The sequence below is a fragment of the Chrysemys picta genome, chromosome 1 (genome assembly GCF_011386835.1).
Source record: "Chrysemys picta bellii isolate R12L10 chromosome 1, ASM1138683v2, whole genome shotgun sequence".
Classification (NCBI taxonomy): domain Eukaryota; kingdom Metazoa; phylum Chordata; order Testudines; family Emydidae; genus Chrysemys; species Chrysemys picta.
In genome coordinates, this window is record NC_088791.1 from 354,652,897 (window position 1) to 354,677,221 (window position 24,325).

At 48.2% G+C, this 24,325-nt stretch overlaps 2 protein-coding genes across 2 annotated transcripts; both read right to left on the bottom strand.

Annotated features, from left to right (window-relative positions):
• Positions 1–7,971: 7,971 nt before the first annotated feature.
• On the bottom strand, positions 7,972–8,970 carry LOC101935799 (olfactory receptor 52R1-like). Its single transcript, XM_005290025.2, has one exon. It carries the CDS (start codon positions 8,968–8,970, stop codon positions 7,972–7,974), a length of 999 nt encoding a protein of 332 aa, XP_005290082.2.
• An 11,500-nt stretch (positions 8,971–20,470) lies between these two features.
• On the bottom strand, positions 20,471–21,499 carry LOC103306652 (olfactory receptor 52R1-like). Its single transcript, XM_008174876.2, has one exon. It carries the CDS (start codon positions 21,497–21,499, stop codon positions 20,471–20,473), a length of 1,029 nt encoding a protein of 342 aa, XP_008173098.2.
• Between the last annotated feature and the right edge of the window lie 2,826 nt (positions 21,500–24,325).

Genomic DNA, 24,325 nt, shown 5'->3' on the forward strand with positions numbered 1-24,325 from the left:
AGTACAGGGGGCATTAGTGTGGGGAAATTAGTTTTTGTAATGACCCATCCACTCCCAGTCTTTATTCAGGCCTAATTTGATGGTGTCCAGTTTGCAAATTAATTCCAGTTCTGCAGCTTCTCATTGGAGTCTGTTTTTGAAGTTTTTTTGTTGAAGAATTGCTACTTTTAAGTCTGTAATTGAGTGACCAGGGAGATTGAAGTGTTCTACTGGTTTTGGAATTTTAATAGAATCATAGACTTTAAGGTCAGAAGGGAACATTATGATCATCTAGTCTGACTTCCTGCACAACGCAGGCCACAGAATCTCACCCACCCACTCCTGTAACAACCCCCTGACCTATGTCTGAGCTACTGAATTCTTCAAATCATGGTTTGAAGACTTCAAGGTGCAGAGAATCCTCAAGTAGGTGACCCATGCCCCATGCTGCAGAGGAAGGCGAAAAACCACCAGGGCCTCTGCCAATCTGCCCCGGAGGAAAATTCCTTCCCGACCCCAGATATGCTAAACAGCCCAACCCTGAGCATGTGGGCAAGACTCACCAGCCAAACACCCAGGAAAGAATTCTCTGTAGTAAATCAGATCCCACCCATCTAACATCCCTTCACAAGCCATTGGGCATATTTACCGCTAATAGTCAAAGATCAATTAATTGCCAAAATGAGGCTATCCCATCATACCATTCCTTCCATAAACTTATCAAGCATAGTCTTGAAGCCAGATGTGTCTTTTTCCCCCACTGCTCCCCTTGGAAGGCTGTTCCAGAACTTCACTCTTCTGATGGTTAGAAACCTTCGTCTAATTTCAAGTCTAAACTTCCTGATGGCCAGTTTATATCCATTTGTTCTTGTGTTTACATTGGTACTGAGCTTAAATAGTTCCTCTCCCTCCCTGGTATTTATCCCTCTGTTATATTTATAGAGAGCAATCATATCTCCCCTCAGCCTTCTTTTGGTTAGGCTAAACAAGCCAAGCTCTTTGAATCTCCTTTCATAAGACAGGTTTTCCATTCCTCGGATCATCCTAGTAGCCCTTCTCTGCATCTGTTCCAGTTTGAATTCATCCTTCTTAAACATGGGACACCAGAACTGCACACAATATTCCAGATGAGGTCTCACCAGTGCCTTGTATAACGGTACTAACACCTCCTTATCTCTACTGGAAATACCTTGCCTGATGCGTCCCACGACCGCATTAGCTTTTTTCACAGCCATATCACATTGGCGGCTCATAGTCATCTTGTGATCAACCAATAGTCCGAGGTCCTTCTCCTCTGTTACTTCCAAGTGATGCATCCCCAATTTATAACAAAAATTCTTGTTATTAATCCCTAAATGCATGACCTTGCACTTTTCACTATTAAATTTCATTCTATTACTATTACTCCAGTTTACAAGGTCATCCAGATTTTCCTGTATGATATCCTGGTCCTTCTCTGTATTGGCAATACCTCCCAGCTTTGTGTCATACGCAAACTTTATTCGCACATTCCCACTTTTTGTGCCAAGGTCGGTAATAAAAAGATTAAATAAGATTGGTCCCAAAATTGATCGCTGAGGAATTCCACTCGTAACCTCCTTCCAGCCTGACAGTTCACCTTTCAGTATGATATATTGTAGTCTCCCCTTTAACCAGTTCCTTATCCACCTTTCAATTTTCACATTGATCCCCATCATTTCCAATTTAATAATTCCCCATGTGGAACCGTATCAAATGCCTTACTGAAATTGAGGTAAATTAGATCCATTGCATTTCCTTTGTCTAAAAAATCTGTTACCTTCTCAAAGAAGGAGATCGGGTTGGTTTGGGATGATCTACCTTTTGTAAACCATATTGTATTTTGTCCCAATTACCATTGACCTCCATGTCCTTAACCACTTTCTCCTTCAAATTTTTTCCAAGACCTTGCATACTACAGATGTCAAACTAACAGGCCTGTAGTTACCTCAGGGGTGGTCAAAGTTTTTGGGCCAAGGGCCACATCTGGGTAGGGAAATTGTATGCAGGGCTGGGGCAGGGGGTTAGGGTGCAGGAGGGAGTGCGGGGTGTGGGAGGGGGTGCGGTGTGCAGGAACAGGCTCAGGGCAAAGGATTGGGGGAGAGGAGGGGTGTGGAGTGCAGGAGGCGACTCAGGGCAGGGGTGCAGGAGAAGTGCAAACTGTGGGAGGGAGCTCAGGGCAGAGGGTTGGGGTGCAGAAGAGGTGTGGGGTGCGGCAGGGGCTCAGGGCAGGGGGTAGGGGTGCAGGAGGTGTGCAGGATGTGGCAGGGGGCTCACGGAAGGGGTTGGGGTGCACAGGGGTGCAGGGTGCAGCAGGAAGCTCAGTGCCGGGGGTTGGGGTGCAGGAGGGGTACAAGGTAAGGACAGGGGGATTAGAATAGGGGTTAGGGGTTGGGGTGCAGGAGGAGTGCGGGGGTGGGCTCTGGCCAGTCACTGCTTACCTAGAGTGGCACTGGGGTGGCAACAGTGCGCACCGGGGCCAGGGCAGGCTCCCTGCCTGCCTGCCCTGGCCCCATGCCACACTGCGCCACTCCGCTCTGGGAAGCGGCCGGAACCACAGCACAGGACTTCGCGCGCTGCACTTGCCACGCCTCCAGGTACCTCCCCTGAAGCTCCCATTGGCCACGTTTCCCCGTTCTGGCCAATGGGAGCTGCGGGGGTAGTATTGCCCTCTGAGCATTGCCCTCTGCAGCCCACCGCCCGGGCTGCAGGGACATGGTGCCAGCCGTTTCTGAGAGCGGCATGGGGCCTGTGGCACCACGGGGGGCAATCCTGCCAGCCAGATCCAAAGCCCTGACGGGCTGGATCCAGCCCGCGGGCCGTAGTTTGCCCACCCCTAAGTTACCTGGATCATTTTTTTTCCTTTCTTAAAAATAGGAACTATGTTTATCAATTCTCCAGTCAGACGGTACAACCTCATAGTTTACAGATTCATTAAAAATTCTTGCTAATGGGCTTGCAATTTCATGTGCCACTTCCTTTAATATTCTTGAATGAACATTATCTGGGCCCCCCAATTTAGTCCCATTAAGCTGTTTGAGTTTGGCTTCTACCTCGGATGTGGTAATATCTACCTTCATAGCCTCATTCCCATTTCTCATCTTACCATTATCCTTAAGCTCCTCATTAGCCTCATTAAAGACTGAGACAAGGTATTTGTTTAGATATTGGGCCATGCCTAGATTATCCTTAACCTCCACTCCTTCCTCAGTGTTTAGCGGTTCCATTTCTTCTTTCCTTGTTTTCTTCTTATTTATTTCTTATATTTATATCTATAGAACCTTTTACTATTGGTTTTAATTCCCTTTGCATGGTCCAACTCTACATGGCTTTTGGCCTTTCTCACTTTATCCCTACATATTCTGACTTCAATAAGGTAGCTTTCCTTGCTGATCACTCCCATCTTCCACTCCTTGTAGGTTTTCTGCTTTTTCTTAATCACTTCTCTGAGATGCTTGCTCATCCAGCCTGGTCTACAACTCCTGCCTATGAGTTTTTACCCTTTTCTGGGGATGCAGGCTTCTGATAGTTTCTGCAACTTTTATAATTCCTGATGTCAGATTTGTGTCCATTTATTCTTTTGCATAGAGAGTGTCCGGTTTGGCCAATGTACATGCAGAGGGGCATTGCTGGCACATGATGGCAAATATCACATTGATAGATGGGCAGGTGAACGAGCCCCTGATGGCCACGTGACATGCTCATGTGACTCTGGACTCCCTCTTGGGCCAGTAATTTTCCACAAACAGACAGTGGTCTTTGTTTGGGACAGTCAAATTCCATGCACAGAGCAGAGGATATAAAAGGATCCCTGTGACATCCTTGTCTTAATTTCCTCCTTCATTTCTCTGGTCTGGATTTCTAACAAGGAAGTTCTGAACAAGGACTAATGACCCCCAAACTGTTTGGGTGATTCCAGAGAGAATCCCTATCCCTACACTCCAGCATATCTACCTCTTCCCCCAGCTTAGTGTCATCTGTGAACTTGCTGAGGGTACAATCTATCCCATCATCCAGATCGTTAATAAAGTTGTTGAATAAAACTGTGCCCAGGACCAAACCCTGGGGCACTCCAATTGATACCGGCTGCCAACTAGACATCAAGACATTGATCACTGCCCATTGAGCCCGACGATCTAGCCAGCTTCCTATCCACCTTATAGTTGATTCATCCAATCCATATTTTTTTAACTTGCTGGCAAGAATACTGTGGGAGACCATGTCAAAAGCTTTGCTAAATTCAAGATATATCTTGTCCACCACTTTCTCCATATCCACAGAGCCAGTTATCTCACCATAGAAGGCAATCAGGTTGGTCAGGTATGAGTTGCCCTTGGTGAATGCATGTGGACTGTTCCTGATCACCTTCCTCCCCAAATGGATTCCTTGAGGACCTGCTCCATGATTTTGCTGGGGACTGAAGTGAGGCTGACCAGTCTGTAGTTTCCTGGGGTCTCTTTCTTCTCTTTTTTAAATATGGGAACTATATTTGCCTTTTTCCAATCATCCGGGACCTCCCCTGATCACCGAGAATTTCCAAAGATAATATATGTGGTGAAACTGACGGCTCATCATGGAGTCCAGTATCTTGGTGGTGAGCCAAGGGCTGGGATGCCTCAGGAGACTGCAATTTTGGCTTCCAGTTAACCAGTGTGGTGAGACAGAAGTTAACATTTGTTGCCATGGGCGGCGAGTTATATGGGCCCGTGGTGCCTGGGCACCAGGAATATTCCTGGCTCAGGGGCCTGGCTCCAGCAACGTTTGGGGCTGAATCTCTCTCCCGGACCCACCTGCCACCCCCTCATGTTCCCCGGTGTGTCCCCTGCACCCACCTACCACCTCTGGGCGATGTAAAACAGCCCAGGATGCTCCCGCTGCCACCAGCACCAGCGCCATGGCTTCCTACATTCTCGCTCCATGTGGCTGCCGGCCAGGGCCAGCTCCAGGCACCAGCCGACCAAGCACGTGCTTGGGGCGGTACCGTATAAGGGGCGGCCAATGTTGGGATGATGGGGGGTGCTCGCAGTGTGTTTGTTGGGGTGGTGGGGGGCGCTCGCAGTGTTTTTGGTTTTGTTTTTGTTCTCAGGGCAGTGCTCAAGGGTTTTTTTGTTTTGTTTGGGCAGCGCGGCGCTGGGGGGCAGGGTTTGGGCAGCGCGGCGCGGCCCAGCCCGGCCCGGCCCTGCGCTCGGGGTGGGGGTTTGGGCGGCCCAGCACGGCGCTCGGGGGGTTGGGTGGCCCAGCACGGCTGGGCGGGGGGAGGGGTTTGGCCGGCGCGGCGCAGTGCTCCGGGAGTTTGGGCGGCCCGGCGAGGCGCTCGGGTGGGGGCAGTGGTTGGGGCGGCCCAGCAAGGCGCTCGGGGGGGATCGGGGGTTTTGGCGGCGCGGTGCGGTGCTTGGGGGGGGGGTTGTGTGGCCTGGCGCGGCGCTCAGCGGGGGGAGGGGTGTGGGGGTTTGTCCGGCCCGGCGAGGCGCTCGGGTAGGGGCGGTGGTTGGGGCGGCCCAGCACGGCGCTCGGGGGGGGTTGGTGGCCTGGCGTGGCGCTCGGGGGTTTTGGACGACCCGGCACTCGGGGGGGATGTTCAGCGGTCCCGCGCGGCACTCGGGGGGGGTGTTACGGTGGGGCGGCGCTCTTCTTTTTCGCCTGGGGTGGCAAAAAATTGAGAGCCAGCCCTGCTGCCGACACATCCCTGAGGCCCATGGGGGGCTGTCTCTCCACATGCTGTCCCCGCCCCGAATGCCCTTGCAGCCAATGGGAAGCTGTGGGGGTGGTGCCTGGGGGCAGCAGTGCATGGAGACCCCTCAGTCTGCCCTGCCTAGGCGCTGCTGCCAGAGGGGGAGCTCCAGGTACGCACCTAATCCCCCACCCACTTCCAGAGCCTGCACCCATGCTCTCTCCCCCCACAACCCCTACGCCCTGAACTCCTTCCTGCACCCTCACCCCCTCCCTCTCCCCTTCCCCCTCCCCCCACACCTTCCTACCAAATTCGCTCCTGCACTCCCACCCCCTCCCTCCACACCCCCTCCCCCAAACTCCCTCCTGCGCCCTACCCCATCTCCTGCACCCCTCTTGAACCCAAACTCCCTCCCAGAGTCTGCACCCTGCACCGCTCCTGCACCTCAATCCCCTGCCCCAGCCCAGAGCCTGCACTCAAACTCCATCCCAGAACCTGCACAGCCCCCTCCTCTCCCCCCCACACCCAAACTCCCTCCCAGAGCCTTAGGCAGTTGGCAGGGGAGAGTTTGGACAGGGGAGAGCTTGGAGGGGGACAGGCTCTGGGCATTCGGGGCACCACCACAATTTCTACAAACTTGCCACCCCCGTTTGTTGCTGGCTTGGTAGAATCTAATGATAGACCAAACACCAGTCTAGGGTGAGTCTGCCAGATTTCTCAGCAGTTTGCCTGAATTTGGCATCCTCAGCTGTATCCCACTGAGGCACCGTGACACATGCACACCACTAACAGGTGCTTCAAAGACTGATAGGTGCTCACTACTCCCAGGACTCTCTCAGACCTGACACGTATGGCCCATGCAGCAGCACAGAGGCCTGGTGCACGATCTCTGTTGGTTTCTCTAGTGCTGGGGATCTCCCCAGATTTCAGTGGGGCTGCACCCACTTCCACCAACTAAGGATTTAGCCCAACTAATTTAACTAGAAATAAAGCATCAGCAGAGACCAGTGTGCTGGGATTGAAGAGTCCCAGCTCTGCCACAAATTCACTGGGTAACCTTGGGAAAGTCAGATTCTTAATATGAGCCACACCCTCTCCATGTATTAAATGGAGATTATTATTATTTATTAATTCCAGTGTGCTGATACCAAAAGGTCCTAATCAGGGCCTTCGAGGGTGCAGTCTGTAGAGTGCTAGGCACTGTGTGGTCCCTGGTAAACTACCAAGACAAGGCTGAAGACTGAGCTGTGTGGAAACCTGTTTTTGTGGACATAGTATTTAGCTGTTTCTTTAATAAATTCCTCCTGTTTAAGAAGGATGGCAACTCCACTGATCACAACACACAAATAGCCTCAGTGTGTCTAACACAACCCAGAGGCTTTGTGGTGTTGGGGGTCAGGAATCCCTATTCTCACCTCTACCACTGACTCATTCTGTGACCTTGGGTAAATCATTTTATTGCTAAGTTGCTCAGTCCCTCCATGGCACAGGGATAACGCTGCCTAGCAGACTAGCTAAAAAGATTCTAGACGTAGTGACCAGAAGCGTCACGCAGAGCATTTATCAGACTCAGCTTCACAGTTCAGCTTCAGCCCCTTGGCAATAGGTGCCCTGTAGTTCCAGATAACATGTTGTGTACATGTGTAATAGCCGGCTAATGGAAGGTGTGGTGTTTATCTCCCTCCCTGTGAGCTCCTGCAGCCACCTTGGCCTCTGCCCAGCAACACAAGGGTCTCTTCCTTCACGAATTTGTAGCTGAGATTTAGGAGCCACAAGCTATATGATGCACAGTCTTGCCCGCCTGTATTACAACTCCGCTCTCAACCCTCAGCTGTGTCTATACAGCTTCCTGGCTTCCCTCTCTTCCCCTGACCGGCCTGTCAGCCCTAGTGCTGCATGCTCAGTGAACTCACGGCAGGTTCCTTGTCAAGCTAAAGCAGCTCCCATCCCATCCCGGAGCAGAGGGAGTCCAACTGGACTGAGGAGGGAGGTAGAGATAATCCAGGGAGTTACAGAGGGATGGAATGAGTGAGTAACAGGGATGGGGCCCTGTGGGAATAGGTGGAGAGGGGTGGAGCCTGGAGGGGAGAGGTCGGGCAGGTGGTGGGGCCTCAGAGATTCAGTTACCAGTCATTAGAAAGGGGACAACTTAATGAGCTCTACATAGACCAGTTCCACAGCTTGTCACACTGACACAACACAGTGAGGACAGGAAAGAATTTAATGTTTCTCTGACCATCCAGTCAGTGATTCAGGCCAGCTCTGCACAGAGTTTGGTGTGGGAGCCAGAGCACCAGGAGACGTTAGGTCCCTTTATGAGTAAAGAGCTGGAGCAGCCTGTCCCAGATCTGTTTGGTCCTCACCCCATAGATGATGGGGTTTAGCATGGGGGGCACTAAGAGGTACACGTTGGCAATAAGAACATGGAAATGCTGGTCCACATTATGCCCAAATCGGTATGTGAGGGAGGAGAAGAGAGCTGAGATGTAAAAGGCTAAGATGGCACAGAGGTGGGAACTGCAGGTCCCCAAAGTCTTCAGCCGGGCATCCTTTGTGGGGAGGCTGAAGATTGCTCTGAGGATCTGGGTATAGGACACGGTGATAAAAAACACATCCAGACCAATCACAGAGAATAGCACAAAGAGGCCGTAGTAATTACTGAGGCGGGTGTCTGCACAGGCCAGCTTCACCACGGCCATGTGCTCACAGTGTGTGTGGGGGATGATTTTGTTACTGCAATATGGCCACTGCCTCGCCAGGAGAAGATAAGGCAGTACAAAGATGCCACCGCGCAGCATTACGGCCAGGCCGATCTTGGCTACAACAGGGTTCGTCAGGATGGTGGAATGTCTCAGGGGATCACAGATGGCCACGTAGCGATCCAAAGCCATGGCCACAAAGATCCCAGACTCCATCACTGAGAAGCAGTGAAGGAAGTACATCTGGGTGAGGCAGGCACTGAAATTGATCTCCCTGTAACTGAACCAGAAGATGCTCAGAGTCTTGGGCATAATGGATGTGCACAGGACCAGGTCAGTGATGGCCAGCATGCAGAGGAAATAGTACATGGGCCCATGGAGACTCGGCTCCCTCTTCACGATGAACAGGATGGTGAAGTTCCCCAAGATGGCTAGGGCGTACATGATGCAGAAGGGGATTGAGATCCAGACATGGGCCATCTCCAGGCCAGGAATGCCCAGCAGGATGAAGGTAGAGGGGTTGGTGATGTCCGTTGTGTTGGAATCTGACATGGAGTAGGGGAGAAGGTGACCAATACTGAAGCAGAACGGTTTCTCCTGCATGTACCATACGTTCCCCCAACTTCCTTTATGTGCCCAGGGTCCAGGGTGATGGTCTCAGTTCAAATGCCTGGATGAAGAGACAATGTGAATATGAGACACTATATATGCTACTGATGGCTGTTCTCATCGGTGAAGCAGATTGGTCACTCATCACACACTGAAAAATGACATTTTAATTATTCAGAGAAATGAAATATGAACCGCTAATCCTAGTAATGCCAATTCCACGTTTCATGTTGCTCCATGCATCAATAATTCCTACACATCTTGATATAGTCACTAGAAGGAAACATGAGTGAGCATACTGGTTATCCATCATTGTTACTTAATTCAATGAAAGCCAGGCTAGAGAGTCCATCATGTACGGAGTCCCCTATTCTTCTGGTTGCTCAAAATCTGAGAGTGGAAAAAAACCCCAAACCTTTGTCAAGATATTTGCCGAGGGAAAAACCCCAACTAGAACAAACCTCAGGGAAATGATCTGGGCTTCACTGATAACAGCTCCATGGAAACACCTCCTCATTCACAACAGAGGCCAAAACAAAGACAATGTTCAGATGCCTGAGTAATGGGAAGGAGAATAACCTGCTCTGGACACAAGCTCAGTTTTGGTCACACAGTCTCTGTAAAGGATATAAAAGATCAAAAGGAGTTTTATGAGACAGGTTATAAGAATGGGAGAGGTTGTCAGTCATGGACAGAATGAAAAGTCTGGGACTCTTTAGTTTAGAGAAAAGACAAAGAAGGGGGTGTATGATAGAGGAGAGGAAAGTAAAAGAATGTAAGTAATTACACTCATATAGACAAACAGAGAACATTTCCCAACCAGTAATAGCTATAGACACGTTGTGCTTCAAAAGGGATAATTCCCGAAAGCTACAGCAAATTATCAGGAAAAACACTTTGGGAGGAAAAATGTAGACAGAAAAAACGGGAATGAAACTGGAAGTTCTTTAAGAAGAGTTTATTAGATAGCTAAAGAGCCACAATACCACAGTCAAGATAGCAGACCACTTTGTGTAAAACCCCACTGTGACACTACACCTCATATTTTTCACAGTGATATTATTATTATATGATTATGAAATAATCATCATGTATTTTATGCAAGATAGGTCATGTAAAATATCATTGGGAAGGTATGATTTAATGAATATTATTATCATCTTTGCTTGCATGGGTCATTTTTGTGTCTGAAGTTAGAAATATTGACTATGTATCTCTATCACAAATGGGTTTACACCTGAGGAACTACCACCAGGTAAAAGATGATCTGTCTTGGTGGCTGACAGGGAAGGGCACATTAAGGTTACAGAGGCATTAGGAGAAAACAGTAGTGTGACGGGTTGGATCACAGAAACCCCCTTGGGAGCTGCCACCCGATGTGCAAAGACTACCTCTGCTCCTGTTTTCCCTGCCAGCTCAGGACTCCAGCACCCTGTCTTGCTGAGCCAGACACTCCTGTTTGGCTCCAGACACAGATCCAGGGTCTGAATCACTTGTCCCAAAGCTGCAAGTTTACCTGAAAACAGCTCACAGTAGTGTGCTTGTCTTTAGCACTCAGATGCCCAACTCCCAGTGGGGTCTAAACCCAGATAAATCCGTTTTACCCTGCATAAAGCTTATGCAGGGCAAACTCATAAATTGTTCGCCCTCTATAACACTGATAGAGAGATATGCACAGCTGTTTGCTCCCCCAGGTATTAATACATACTCTGAGTAAATTACTAAATAGAAAGTGATTTTATTAAATACAGACAGTAGGATTTAAGTGGTTCAAAGTAGTAACAGACAGAACAAAGTAAGTCACCAAGCAAAATAAAATAAAATGCACAGATCTATGCCTAATCAAACTGAATACAGATAATTTCCTCACCAGTTCCAGAGTGCTCCCTTTTACAGGCTAATCTCCTTTTAGCCTGGGTCCAGCAATCACTCACACCCCCTGTAGTTACTGTCCTTTGTTTCAGTCTCCTTCAAGTATCCTAGGGGAGGGGGGGGGTGGAGAGGCTCCTTCTTTAGCCAGCTGAAGACCAAATGGAGGGGTCTCCCACAGGTTTAAGTAGACTCTCTCTTGTGGATGGAGACCCCCCTCCTCCCTCCTATGCAAAGCCCAGCTCCAAGATGGAGTTTTGGAGTCACCTGGGCAAGTCACATGCCCCTGCATGACTCAGTCTTTGCAGGCCGACGCCATTGTCCACATGGCATCTTGTATGTCTCCAGGAAGACTTCTCATGTGGATTGGAGCATTCCAAGATGCATTGTTCCCTAAGTGTCTCCTGATCAGGTACTTAACCTGGCGAATTCCTTCCTAAAGAAGCTGACCAAATGCCTCACAAAGCTTACTTAGAAATCAAGCAAGCACACAGCCCATATTCTTAACCTTGAGTAGAAAATGATATATATGTACAAATAGGATGAATAGATATAGTAGATCATAACCCTTACGGAGATATGTTACATGGCACAGGCAACACAAAACATATTCCAGTTATGTCATCCATACATTTATAAGCACCCCCTCCCCATAAAGCCTTATGGGGTACATTGTCACAAGTAGGTCTTAAAAGAAGATAATCTCCCACCAGGAAGCCTTCCTGAGGACTCTACAAACAGCATCCGAGTCATGGCTGCTATGACATTCTAGAGGCATGTGACTAGATCACCTGGTACTGGACCCCCTTTTGGAATCCCTGTGTTTTTCCACTGAAAGGCATGGGAACCAGACTTGGAGACAAAGGGTCCTAAAGGCAGGGGAGTGACATTACTGTGGTTCTTCACTGACTCACCACCCAAAGAGACTCCTGGGAAGATCTGAGTAATTAGGACTGAACTGTAAGGAAAGGCTGGACCAGGGCTAGAGAGGTTTCCAGCATGTGAAAGGAATACCTGGGGTTTTCAAGCTGCAAGCAAGTGTAGTTTGCCCCTTAAGTGCCTGCAGCTTGCTTGAATCAGCAATTAGAATGTGGATTTACTACTTATATCCAGTCTCTTTAGGATATTATGCTTAGGTTGCATTTTTGTTTATTTGCTAGGTAATCTGCTTTGATCTGTTTAATATAACTTATAATGACTTAGAATCTATCTTTTCTAGTTAATAAATTTGCTTTTGCTTTATCACAAACCAGTGTGTGGGACTGATAACGTGGGGCAGATCTGTGCAGCACAAGACAATATAATAGTTTACACTCCAAACGGAGCAGCTGGGCAGTTCCTTAGCGGTAGCCTCCCCATGCACAGCTCATCACAGCAGCCTGTAAGTTCTGCAGCTGCGTGGGTCCCTACCTGTGTGTTTTCTGGTGAAAGAGTGAGCTTGGCAATTTATCACAGAACCACAGTGTGAGAGGGAGCCCAGGTTGGTGGGTCGGGGTGCTCAGTGGTACCCCAGTTGCAGGTGGCATCCTGTGGGGAACCCATCAGACCCAATTCAGTGGGAAAGATAGCAAGCAATACAAAATGGAATTTAGAAGATTATTAAGTATATTAAGAACAAAAGAAATGCTAGGAAAGGTTTAGGTCAATTCCTAGAGGGAGAAAGGAAATTTATTAAAGTCGCAGAAACGGTAGATGTGTTCAAGAAGTATTTTTGTTTTGCGTTGGAAAGAAGCCATATGAGATACTCATATCACAGGCGGGGATGAAATACTTTCTAGTCCTTTAGCAGTAATGGAGCATTTGTAAACAGCGTCTATAGTAGAACCTTAGAGTTACGAACACCAGAGTACATGCATATCTCATCATTCTGAACCAGAAGTTTGCAATCCGGCAGCAGCAGGGCAAGAAAAAAAGGGGCAGTACTGTGTGAAAGCAGTTATAAATTGGCCATTGTCAGTGACTGGGGCTCCTTCTAGCAGGGTTTTGCAGGGATCAGTTCTAGGCTTGATGCTATTCAGTATTTTCATCAATGATCGGGAAGCCAATAGAGAATCACTGCAGATAAAATTTGCAGGTGACCTAAAGATTTGCACAATGTTTACAATGAGGTGGCCAGGGCAGGCATACCAATTGATCTGAATTTAGGGGTCATTGTGTACACCCAACTCATCGTGAGCTCCCAGTGTGATGCTAAGGCCAAAAGGACTGATGCGATCCTTGGATGCATAAGCAGGGGAGTGATGAGCTGCATCAGGGAAAGGATTTTACCTCTGCAAATGTCACTGGTGAAAACTGATTGTGTGACTTCCCAGGGTCCACATTTTAAAAAGGAGGTTGAAAAACTGGAAACGGGGCAGAAAGGAGCCACAAAAAATGATTGCAGACAGGAGATAATGCCTGAGAGAGAGAAAGAGAGAGAGAGAGAGAGATAACTTCCTCAATTTATTTCATCAAAAAAATGTTCAAGTTGAGACGTTCCTGGGGAGAAAACCATGGGTAATAATGGGTTCTAAAATCTAGCAGAGAAAGGCAGAGCAAGGCCCAATGGCTGGAAGCTAATGCCATACAAATTCCAATCAGAAATAAGGGCCAAATGTTTAGCACTGAGGGTAATTAACCGTTGGGACAAACTGCGAAGGGAAGCGATGGATTCTCCAACACCTCATCTCTGGATGAAACATATACTTGAGGGCTTGTCTATACTTGAAACACTACAGTGGCATTTCCGTACAACTTCAATGTAAACACTACTTACACCTATGGGTGGGTTCTCCCGAAAGGTGAGATGGGAGGTTGATAGAAGAATTCTTCCCTGAACCTCATGCTTTCTACACCGGGGTTAGGTTGATATTGTTACATCTCTGAGGGGGGGGTGGATTTTTTTGCTGTTGGAAAAAAAAAGCAAAATACAATTTTCGGCTGTATTAACAGAGGCATATCTTGCAAATCATGGGAGGTGCAAGTACCAATCTACTCGATGCTGGTTAGACCTCAACTGGACTATTGTGTCCAGTTTGGGTTACCAGTGTATTGGAAGGATGTAGATAAACTGGAAAGGATACAGAGAGGAGAGAGAAAGGTGATCCAAAGGTTGGAATTCATGCCATGGGAACAAAGGCTGAAGAAACTGGGTATGTTTAGTTTGGGAAAATGGAGATTAGGCGAGGACACACTAGTGGTCTTCAAGTACTTGAAAAACTGCTATCAAAAAGATGGAGAATGATTGTTCTTTCTTGCCAAGGAGGGGAGGACAAGATGTAATGGGTTCAAACAACAGCACAGCAGATGTAGATTAAATCTCAGGAGAAACTGCCCAATTGTAAGTACAGGATAACAATAGAACAGACACCTCAGAAGGTTGTGGAAGTTCCTTAGCTGTAGGTTTTCCAAGGGAGATTGGATAGCCATCCATCTTGGATGGCTTAGACACAATAAATCCTTCCTTTTTGGTAGGGGGTTAGACCAGATGACCCATGTAGTATCTTCTAACCCTATCGCGCTATGATTCTGTGATGCAAAACACCAGTATAGACCAGGACTTAGTCACACACAAGTTTCTGGGCTCAATTTAGGAGTAACTGGGTGAAATTTAATGGCTTGTGGTATACAGGAAATCAGAATGGATGACCTTAAAAACCCTTCTAATAGTCCCTATGAATCTATCGATAAAGAAAGTAGATCAGGCATTTCTATTTACTGTGTCTAATGACACACAAACAGGGAAACATTAGATTACACTGAAAGTCGGAACATATAACACTAATAAAATAAAATTGTAAAAATAATATATATTTGGCCTGTGGAATTAATTGCCACTGACATTATTGGAACAAAGATTTTAGTCGAATGGGATTCACACATGGATTGGCCATTGTAGTTCAGCTGACTTCTCGAATGAAGCTCGTAGAAAATATGTCTTGCTTATGTTGAATATATATTTTTTTTCAATGAGAAGCCCCAGCACCTTCATGCATTCCAGTAGATAAAGGTCAGGTAACAGCTCCCTATTAGCAGCCATAGCTCTGAAATGCAAGAGAAGGAGGTAACAGTGTCTCTGCATTAACACACAGCTGGCTCCTGGGGTCTTTTCTCAGTTCCTACTCCAAGGGGAGTTTTGCCTGAGCGGTTCCTGAACAAACTATGGGGCACGGCCTCAGACTTTGTCCTTGTATTGTACATCTACTAACAGCTTTCATCCTGAAATGCAGCAACCCTGGGGATGAAGACATCAGTTGTGGGGCGGGGGGCGGGGGGTGGCACAGCATACAGGGATATTTTGGCCCATGGTACTGGAGGAAATTCATCACTTGTGGCCAGGGTCCTGGGATGTTTAATGGCTGTGCAGAGCATAAAGGACCACAAAATTACTCTCTATCCATCATTCCCACATTGTAATAGGTTTGTTGAGCAGGTGAACTCCTCAGCAAGAGATGCAGTACCTGGCAATTCTGAGACATAAGTGTCTTCCCTGGAAATCCCCCTCAGGTAGCCGTGTCCCACACCTCTCTCACCCCAGCATCTGCAGCAACATCCCACGCCGAGAGCCGACAGAGGGGTGTACACAGTATATAATATAGCTCTGTGCAATCCCAGTGGGGTTCGCTCAGCCTCTAGGGAGTAATGAGCATCTGAATGTAAACAGGAGGGAGACAAGCCTCTCTGTGCTTCTGTGTTCTTTATCTACCTTTAGGAGTAAGTAGTAATTAAGGGACCTTCCCAAGGGGAGATGAGAAGTGATATTTAAAAAAAAATATATAGTTGATTAGTAAGAAAACTAGGGATAATGCCTAGATCTCCAAATTGTCTGATGCCCTGTAAATACCCAGGATGGATGGGTTATTATCTACTACCCGCACTGATAATACAGCTTCCAAACTCTTGGTTTCTATGTGCACATTTGCCAAAGGCACAAGGATTTTGTCACCTCCTACTAAAAAACCTCTGAAATCTGTCCTGGCAGTATGTCACCTTCTGGCACTGTACTGTGCCTAAACCACACACATTTCTGCCCCTGTATTTCCCACCCAAAGTGTTTCCTGCAATTAATGCTGACAGCATTGATGTGCTTCGTGCCTGGTCATGCAGAAGATCACTTTACAAACCCAGATGATAAATGACAGGCACATGGGGGCTTCTGGGATCAGGGTCACAGCATTCACATGGGCTGCCTGCTTCCTCCCAGCACAGGGCATTTTTTCCTCAGGTGATCAGTGGAATTACAATGGTAGAACCTTCTGGATTTCTCTGTTTTTATTGGTCAGGGATTAGAAGAATGGCTTTGGGGAGGCGAGTGCCAGCTGTCCAGTTAGCCTCATTCTTCCCAGGGGTAAAATGGGAACCCTGCTTCCTACCATGATTAAGCATGGTGTTCGTTCACAATAGAGGCCTGTGTTTGCTGAAAATTATCAGCTAGAGAAGGCATCTCAGCCATAGTTTTCACCCTTTTGTCCCATAAAATTTCTTTCGCAACATCTTTAAATAAGAATGCTCCTGAGCTACAAGATCAAACCTTCTTTCAAAGCTTGTAACACCCTTTCCCCCTACCCACTTCCCATCACAACTTTCACTTCATCTACATATTCCATATTACTCATCCCAGCACCCCCAGCACCCGTAGGATTCCTCCACTTCACTCTGTCTGTTTCGGGGGTAATCTCTAATTGTTTCAAAACCATGACTTGAATGCACAACAATCTAAAGCATCATCAATTGTCCTTTTATTGAATACAGTCAGTCCTCAATTTACACGGTGGTTATGTTCTTAAAATAACACCGTGCAAATAGAAACCAAGGGACTCTGGGAAATAAGGGTTTAGGCTCCAGGCTCCCAAAAGGACCTCCCTAATGCATACAATGCAGTACAGTACTGTGCTGTGAGTGTTCCTCTGGGATGTCTAGGGAGGCTGGGGAGTGTGGTGCAGTGGGGTGGGCCCTGACTTGGGGTGGGTGGGCAACGATGGGGTGGGGAGGTAGGAGGGATGGGGCAGAAAGGATGGGGCCACCTCCATTCACCCCCTGCAGCCGATCTTGTGGACACTCTGGCAAGGGCCCCCCAGGCACGCACCCGGGACAGGGGGTTGGGGTGCAGGGGCTTGCACTGTTCTGAACACCCGCCTGGTGCTCCTGACAGAGAGCAGAGTCGGGGGCTTGCCCGTTTCGGCGCTTCTGCCAGGGAGCAGGGTTGGGGACTTGCCCCCTCCGCCTGGCACTCCAGCCGGGAAGCGGGATCAAGGACTTGCCCCACTCCCCTTGGTGTTCCTGGCAGGGCGTGGGGCTACGGATATGCCATGCTCTGCCTGTCCGCCCAGCACTTCAGCCGGGGAGTAGGGTCCGGGACTCGCCCCACTCTCCAGCTAGGGAGTGGGGTTGAGGGCTTGCCTCACTCCACCTGGTGCTTCAGTTGGGGAGTGGAGTCTGGGGCTTGCCCTGCTCCAGGCAGCACTCCAGACAAGGAGCAGGCTCTGGGACTCACCCCACTCCACCCAGCACTCCAGCTGGGGATGGGGTCCGGGACTTGCCTCGCTCTACAGCTGGGGAGCAGGGACGCGGATATGCCCCGCTCTGCCTGACCGCCCAGCGCTTCAGCAGGGGAGCAGAGTCCAGGGTTCCCCCACTCTCCAGCCGGGAAGTGGGGGTCGGGGGCTCACCCTGCTCTGCCCAGCGCTCCTGCCGGGGAGCTGGGTCGGAGGCTAACCCCGCTCTGCCTAGCACTCCTACCAGGTACTGGGGTCAGGGAATGGAGGCCTGCCAATTCCCCGGCAAGAATAGTAGGTGAGTGGAGTGGGCTAAGCCCCTCTGCCCTGATCTTATTCTCTGGCGGGAATAAAGGGCAAGCGGGTGAGTCCCCAACCCCACTTTCCATCAGGAGTGCAGGCAGAGCAGAGTGAGTCCTGAACTCCGCTCCCCAGCAGGAGCACCAGGTAGAGTGGGGCAAATCTGTGACCCCATACCCCGGCAGGAATGCCAAGTGGAGCGGGGTGAATCCATGACCCCGCTCCCCATCAGGAATGCCAGGTGGAGCAAGTCAAATCTGCAACCCCACTCCCAAGCAGGAGCGGGACAAGCCCCTGCACCCTGACCCATGCCTGAGGGGCCCCCAGCCAGAGTTTCTGTGGCCCCCTGCAAGGCTGGCTGGAGAGGAGAGAGGAGGCACCCCATCCCTCCTGCTCCACCCCTCCTGCCTTACCTCTTCACTACTACCATTGCTCACTGGTTTGTGCATGTCACTGACCACGCTGTACCCTGTACACGTGAATCCCTACCGTGTACAAAAATAAAGGGTCACAATTAACTGACCGTGCATAACTGAAACAGTCAAAACAATACATGTAAAACAAGGGCTGACTGTATATCCAGAGCTTTACCAATTAACTTTACAACTAAAGTGGGCCATTCTGGTCAGCAGAATTCTTAAAATCATAGACTCATCGGACTGGAAGGGACCTCAAGAGGTCATCTACTCCAATCCCCTGCACTCATGGCAGGACTAAGTTTGATATAGACCAGGGGTTCTCGCAACAATGTTTTTGGTGGCCTCAGAGTGTGGCCACCAACTCTTGCTGGTGGCCGCACTGACACTTTTTCCTAAAATCATTTATTTTTAAAGTTAATAAAGAAATATGCACATATATAGACCCAAATCATTGTAATTTATTTATGTACGTTTGGGGGATTTTTTTTTTTTTGCAGACTCAATAATGAAGATAATGCACAGTTGTCTCTATTCTTTACTGTACCTAACAGAATAGAAACACAAATAAAGTGCTTTGCACGTTCTTGTCTTTTGTTATTGTTTCTTGTGCGTTTTTTGGTGAAAGCGGTAGTCTGTATAACAATTCAGAAGTAAATTTAAAAAGGCATTGACATAATGGAAGTCCAAATAATAATAAAAACGTATCTGGGCAGCTTGAGTCTGGGGAGGGGAGGGAAGGGCACAGCTTCAGCTGTAGCTGGCCTGAGGCGCCTCTGAACATGAGAGGGGTCACTCCGGGCTTCATCTAACCCAGGACTCCTCTGGGTAGGTGTGTCTGTGTGGGATAGCTCGGGGCTTTGACCAGCCCGGGGATCCTCCAGATAAGGGTGGGGTGCTTGGGGCTTCTCCAGTTGGAGGGCTTGTGTTTCCAGGTGCCGGGGATCTCAGGGCTCCGGCTGCTGGTGGGGCGTGGGTGGAAGGGGTGGAGTTGGGGTTAGCCTCCGCAAAGGGAGGCTCCAACTGCTGCCTATGCACCTGCCACTTGCCTTGTCACCACCTCCCCCGCCTGCCTTCTCACCCAGAAGCTGGCTTGCCGCTCGCATCCTTACTCCTCCACCAGGCCCCCCTGCCCACCACTCACCTCATCATTCTCCTCCACAGCCCCCCTGCCTGCTGCTCGACTCACTGCTCACCTCCTCACCTTGCTCCCTAAGTATTGTGTGTCCCACCTGTGTCTGCAGAGAAGTGTCACAGGCAGGAACAACAGAGAGAAAGGGAAGGGGCTTATGATTCGCCCCCGCCCCCACCCAGAAAACTGCTGTGGCCTCAGGGAAACCCTCTGGTGGCCACATGCAGCCAGGGTGGCCGCATATGAGAAATGGTGATCTAGACCATCCCTGACAGGTGTTTGTCTAACCTGCATTTAAAAATCTCAAGTGATGGAGATTCCACCACCTCCCTAGGCAATTTATTCCAGTGCCTAACCACCCTGACAGTTAGGAAGTTTTTCCTAATGTCCAACCTAAACCTCCCTTGCTGCAATTTAAGCCCATTGCTTCTCGTACTATCATCAGAGGTTAAGGAGAATAATTTTTCTCCCTCCTCCTTGTAACTGCCCTTTAGGTACTTGAAAACTGTTATCGTGTGCCCTCTCAGTCTTCTCTTTTCCGGACTAAACAAACCCAGTTCTTTCAATCTTCCCTCATAGGTCATGTTTTCTAGATGTTTTATTATTTATCTTTCCCTTCTCTGGACTTTTTCCAATTTGTCCACATCTTTCCTGAAATGTGGCGCCCAGAACTGGACGCTAATACATCCCAGAATGATGTTTGCTTTTTTTGCAATAGTGTTACACTTGACTCATATTTAGCATGAGGCAGAAAGTCTGGTCAAAAAGAGAACCTGGTACTGTTCGGTTACTGCAGGGTGCTGAGAGGCATCAGGTCATTAACCCACGGCAGCTCCTGCTCAGCTGTTACCACCTCCTACCTGCAGCCAGGCTCCTTGTCAGGATTCAGAAGCTCCTGTCCTAGCCCCGGAGCAGAGGGAGCCCAGGTAGGGGGAGGAAGGTGGAGACAATCCAGTGAGTGACACCAATAAGGGAGGACAGGAGCGAACAACAGGGGTTGGGTATTGGGGAAAAGATGGAGAAGAGAGACGGACCTAGAGGGAAGAAGTGGAGAAGGCTGTGGGGACATGGGGGAAGAGGCACAGAAATGGGTGGGGCCTTGAGTGAAGATATGGAGCAGGGGCAGAGTATTGGGGAAAGAAGCAGGGCAGAGGCTTCAGGGGTCCAGTTACCAGCAATTAAAAATGTGGCAACCGTATGAGTTAATGAGTTGTACGAAGACCAATTCCCCAGTTTGTCACACTGACACAGCACAGTAAGGCCAGTAAAGAATTTCATGTCTCTTTGACAGTCCAGTCAGTGATTCAGGGAAGACGGCTCAGCACCATGTCACCAGCCAGCTCTGCATGGAGCTTGGTCTGAGAGGCAGTGCACCAGGAGAAAAATTTCATCCCTTTATGAGTAAAGAGCTGGAGCAGCCTGTCCCGGATCTGTTTGGTCCTCACCCCATAGATGATGGGGTTTAGCATGGGGGGCACCAGGAGATACACATTGGCAATGAGAACATGGAACTGGAGTGCCACATGGTGGCCAAAACGATAAGTGAGGGAGGAGAAGATAGCTGGGATATAAAAGGATAGGATGGCACAGAGGTGGGCGCTGCAGGTCCCAAAAGTCTTGACCTGGGCGTCCTTTGTGGGGAGGCTGAAGATGGCCCTGAGGATCTGGATATAGGATATGGCAATAAAAATCATATCCAGACCGGTCACCCAGATTGCCACAGAGAGACCATAATAACTACTGATGCGGATGTCGGTGCAGGCGAGCTTCACGACAGCCATATGTTCACAGTACGTGTGGGGGATTACGTTGGTTCGGCAATATGGCCACCGCCTTGCCAGCAAGACATAGGGCATTACGAGCATGCCACCACGCAGCACCACGGCCAGCCCAATCTTGGCCACCATGGGGTTTGTCAGGGTGGTGGAATGTCTCAGGGGATGGCAGATGGCCACATAGCGATCAAAAGCCATGGCCACGAAGAACCCAGACTCCATCACTGAAAAGCAGTGAATGAAGTACAACTGGGTGAGGCAGGCACTGAAATCGATCTCCCTGGAATTGAACCAGAAAATGCTCAGTGTTTTGGGTAGGATGGACGTAGACAGGACCAGGTCAGTGACGGCCAGCATGCAAAGGAAATAGTACATGGGCCCATGGAGGATCGGCTCCATCTTCACAATGGACAGGATGGTGAAGTTCCCCAACACAGCTATAGCATACATAGCGCAGAAGGGGATGGAGATCCAGACATGGGCCGCCTCCAGGCCAGGAATGCCCAGCAGGATGAAGGTGGAGGCGTTGGTGAGGTCAGTTGTGTTGGAATCTGACATGGAGTAGGGGAGAAGGTGTCCAACTCTGAGGCAGAATGGTGTCTCCTGAATGTACCGTATGTTCCCCCAGCTTCCTGTATGTGCCCAGGGTCTAGGGTGATGGTCGCAGTACAAAAGCCTGGATGGAGAGAAAATATGAGACACTAAATTCACTACTGGAGGCTGTTCTCATGTATGAAGCAGATTGGTCACTCTTCACAAACTGAGAAATGACATTTTCATTATTCAGATAAATGAATTATGAACAACTGACCCTACTAATGCCAATTATATATTTGATTATGCACCATATGCTATGGTGCTCCATGTGTCAATATATCCTACACGCCGTGTTGTGGGAAATCTTAATAGGCACTAGCAGGAAACATGAGTGTAGATACTGGTTATCCCTCATTGTTCCTTAATGCAATGAAACCAGGCTAGAGAGTCCATGCTGTAGGGAATTCCCCATTCACACAGTCTCAAAATATGAGAATGGAAAAACTCCAAACCTTTCCCAAGACATATGGCGTGGGAAACATCCCAACTAGAACACACATCAGGAAAAAGACCTGGGCATCATTGATAGCAATTCCACAAAAACACCTCATCATTCGCAGCAGTGGCCAAAACAAAGACAATGTTTGGATATCTAAAGAATGGCATGGAGAATAACCTGCTCTGGATATGCACTCAGCTTTGGTCACCCCGTCTCTATAAAAGATATAGCAGATAGAAAAGGAATTTCTGGAGAGGTGAGAATCAGGGAGGATGCCCTATGTAGACAGACTGAAATGTTTGGGGCTATTTAGTTTAGGGAAGAGACAAAGAAGGGGGCATATGATAGAGGAGAACAAAATAAAGAATCGTACAGATTACATTCAAATACAGAAACAGAGAAAAGTTCCCAACCAGTAATATCTGTAGGTACTTAATTCTTCCAAAGGGCTAATTTCCCAAAGCTGAGACAAATTATCAGCAACACTGACTGGGAGGAAATTGGCAGTATATTTAGAAGAGTTCATTAGACAGCTAAAAAGTCACATTTTTTTAAATTCGGAAGGTGGAGAAAGCTACTAGGGGAGAGGCTGTTCTACATTTGATTATGACAAATAGGGAGGAACTGGTTGAGAATTTGAAAATGGAAGGCAACTTGGGGGAAAATGATCACGAAATGATAGAGTTCATGATTCTAAGGAACGGTAGGAGGGAAAACAGCAAAATAAAGACAATAGATTTCAATAAGGTATGCCTTAGCAAACTCAGGGAGCTGACACATAAAATCCCATGGGACGCAAGTCTAAGGGGAAAAACAATTGAAGACAGTTGCAAGTTTTTCAAAGAGACATTATTAAGGGCATGAGAGCAAACTATTCCACTATGTGGAAAAGATAGAAAATATAGCAAGAGATCACACTGGCTTTAGCAGGAGATCTTCAATCATCTAAAAATAATTTTAAAAAATTAAATTAATATTACATTTAATTATATTATAGTCTCTATTACCAAGCGAAAAGAACAGGAGTACTTGTGGCACCTTAGAGACTAACACATTTATTTGAGCATAAGCTTTTGTGGGCTACAGCCCACTTCTTCGGATGCATATAGAGTGGAATAAATATTGAGGAGATATATATACACACATACAGAGAGCATGAACAGGTGGGAGTTGTCTTACCAACTCTGAGAGGCCAATTAAGTAAGAGGAAAAAAAAAACTTTTGAAGTGATAATCAAGCTAGCCCAGTACAGACAGTTTGATAAGAAGTGTGAGAATACTTACAAGGGGAGATACAGTCAATGTTTGTAATGGCTCAGCCATTCCCAGTCTCTATTTAAGCCTAAACTGATTGTATCTAATTTGCATATCAATTCAAGCTCAGGAGTCTGTTTTTGAAGCTTTTTTGTTGCAAAATTGCCACCCGCAGGTCTGTCATTGAATGTCCAGACAGGTTAAAGTGTTCTCCCACTGGTTTTTGAATGTTATGATTCCTGATGTCAGATTTGTGTCCATTAATTCTTTTGTGTAGAGACTGTCCGGTTTGGCCAATGTACATGGCAGAGGGGCATTGCTGGTACATGATAGCATATGCGTGATCAAATCACCCCTCATTCTCCTCATCTGCAAACTTGCTGAGAGTGCAGTCCACACCATCCTCCAGATCATTAATAAAGATATTAAACAAAACCGGCCCCAGGACCGACCCTTGGGGCACTCCACTTGAAACCGGCTGCCAACTAGACATGGAGCCATTGATCACTACCCGTTGAGCCCGACGATCTAGCCAGCTTTCTATCCACCTTACAGTCCATTCATCCAGCCCATACTTCTTTAACTTGGTGGCAAGAATACTGTGGGAGACCATATGAAAAGCTTTGCTAAAGTCAAGAAATAACACATCCACTGCTTTCCCCTCATCCACAGAGCCAGTTATCTCATCATAGAAGGCAATTAGGTTAGTCAGGCACGACTTCCCCTTGGTGAATCCATGCTGAATGTTCCTGATCACTTTCCTCTCCTCTAAGTGTTTCATAATTGATTCCTTGAGGACCTGCTCCATAATTTTTCCAGGGACTGAGGTGAGGCTGACTGGCCTGTAGTTCCCCGGATCCTCCTTCTTCCCTTTTTTAAAGATGGGCACTACATTAGCCTTTTTCCAGTCATCTGGGACCTCCCCCGATCGCCATGAGTTTTCAAAAATAATGGCTAATGGCTCTGCAATCTCACCCGCCAACTCCTTTAGCACCCTCGGATGCAGCGCATCCGGCCCCATGGACTTGTGCACGTCCAGTTTTTCTAAATAGTCCTGAACCACTTCTTTCTCCACAGAGGGCTGGTCACCTTCTC

Coding starts and splice junctions, on each gene's coding strand:
- LOC101935799 (XM_005290025.2), bottom strand. CDS start 8,970: ATGCAGGAGAAACCGTTCTGCTTCAGTATTGGTCACCTTCTCCCCTAC.
- LOC103306652 (XM_008174876.2), bottom strand. CDS start 21,499: ATGTCAGATTCCAACACAACTGACCTCACCAACGCCTCCACCTTCATC.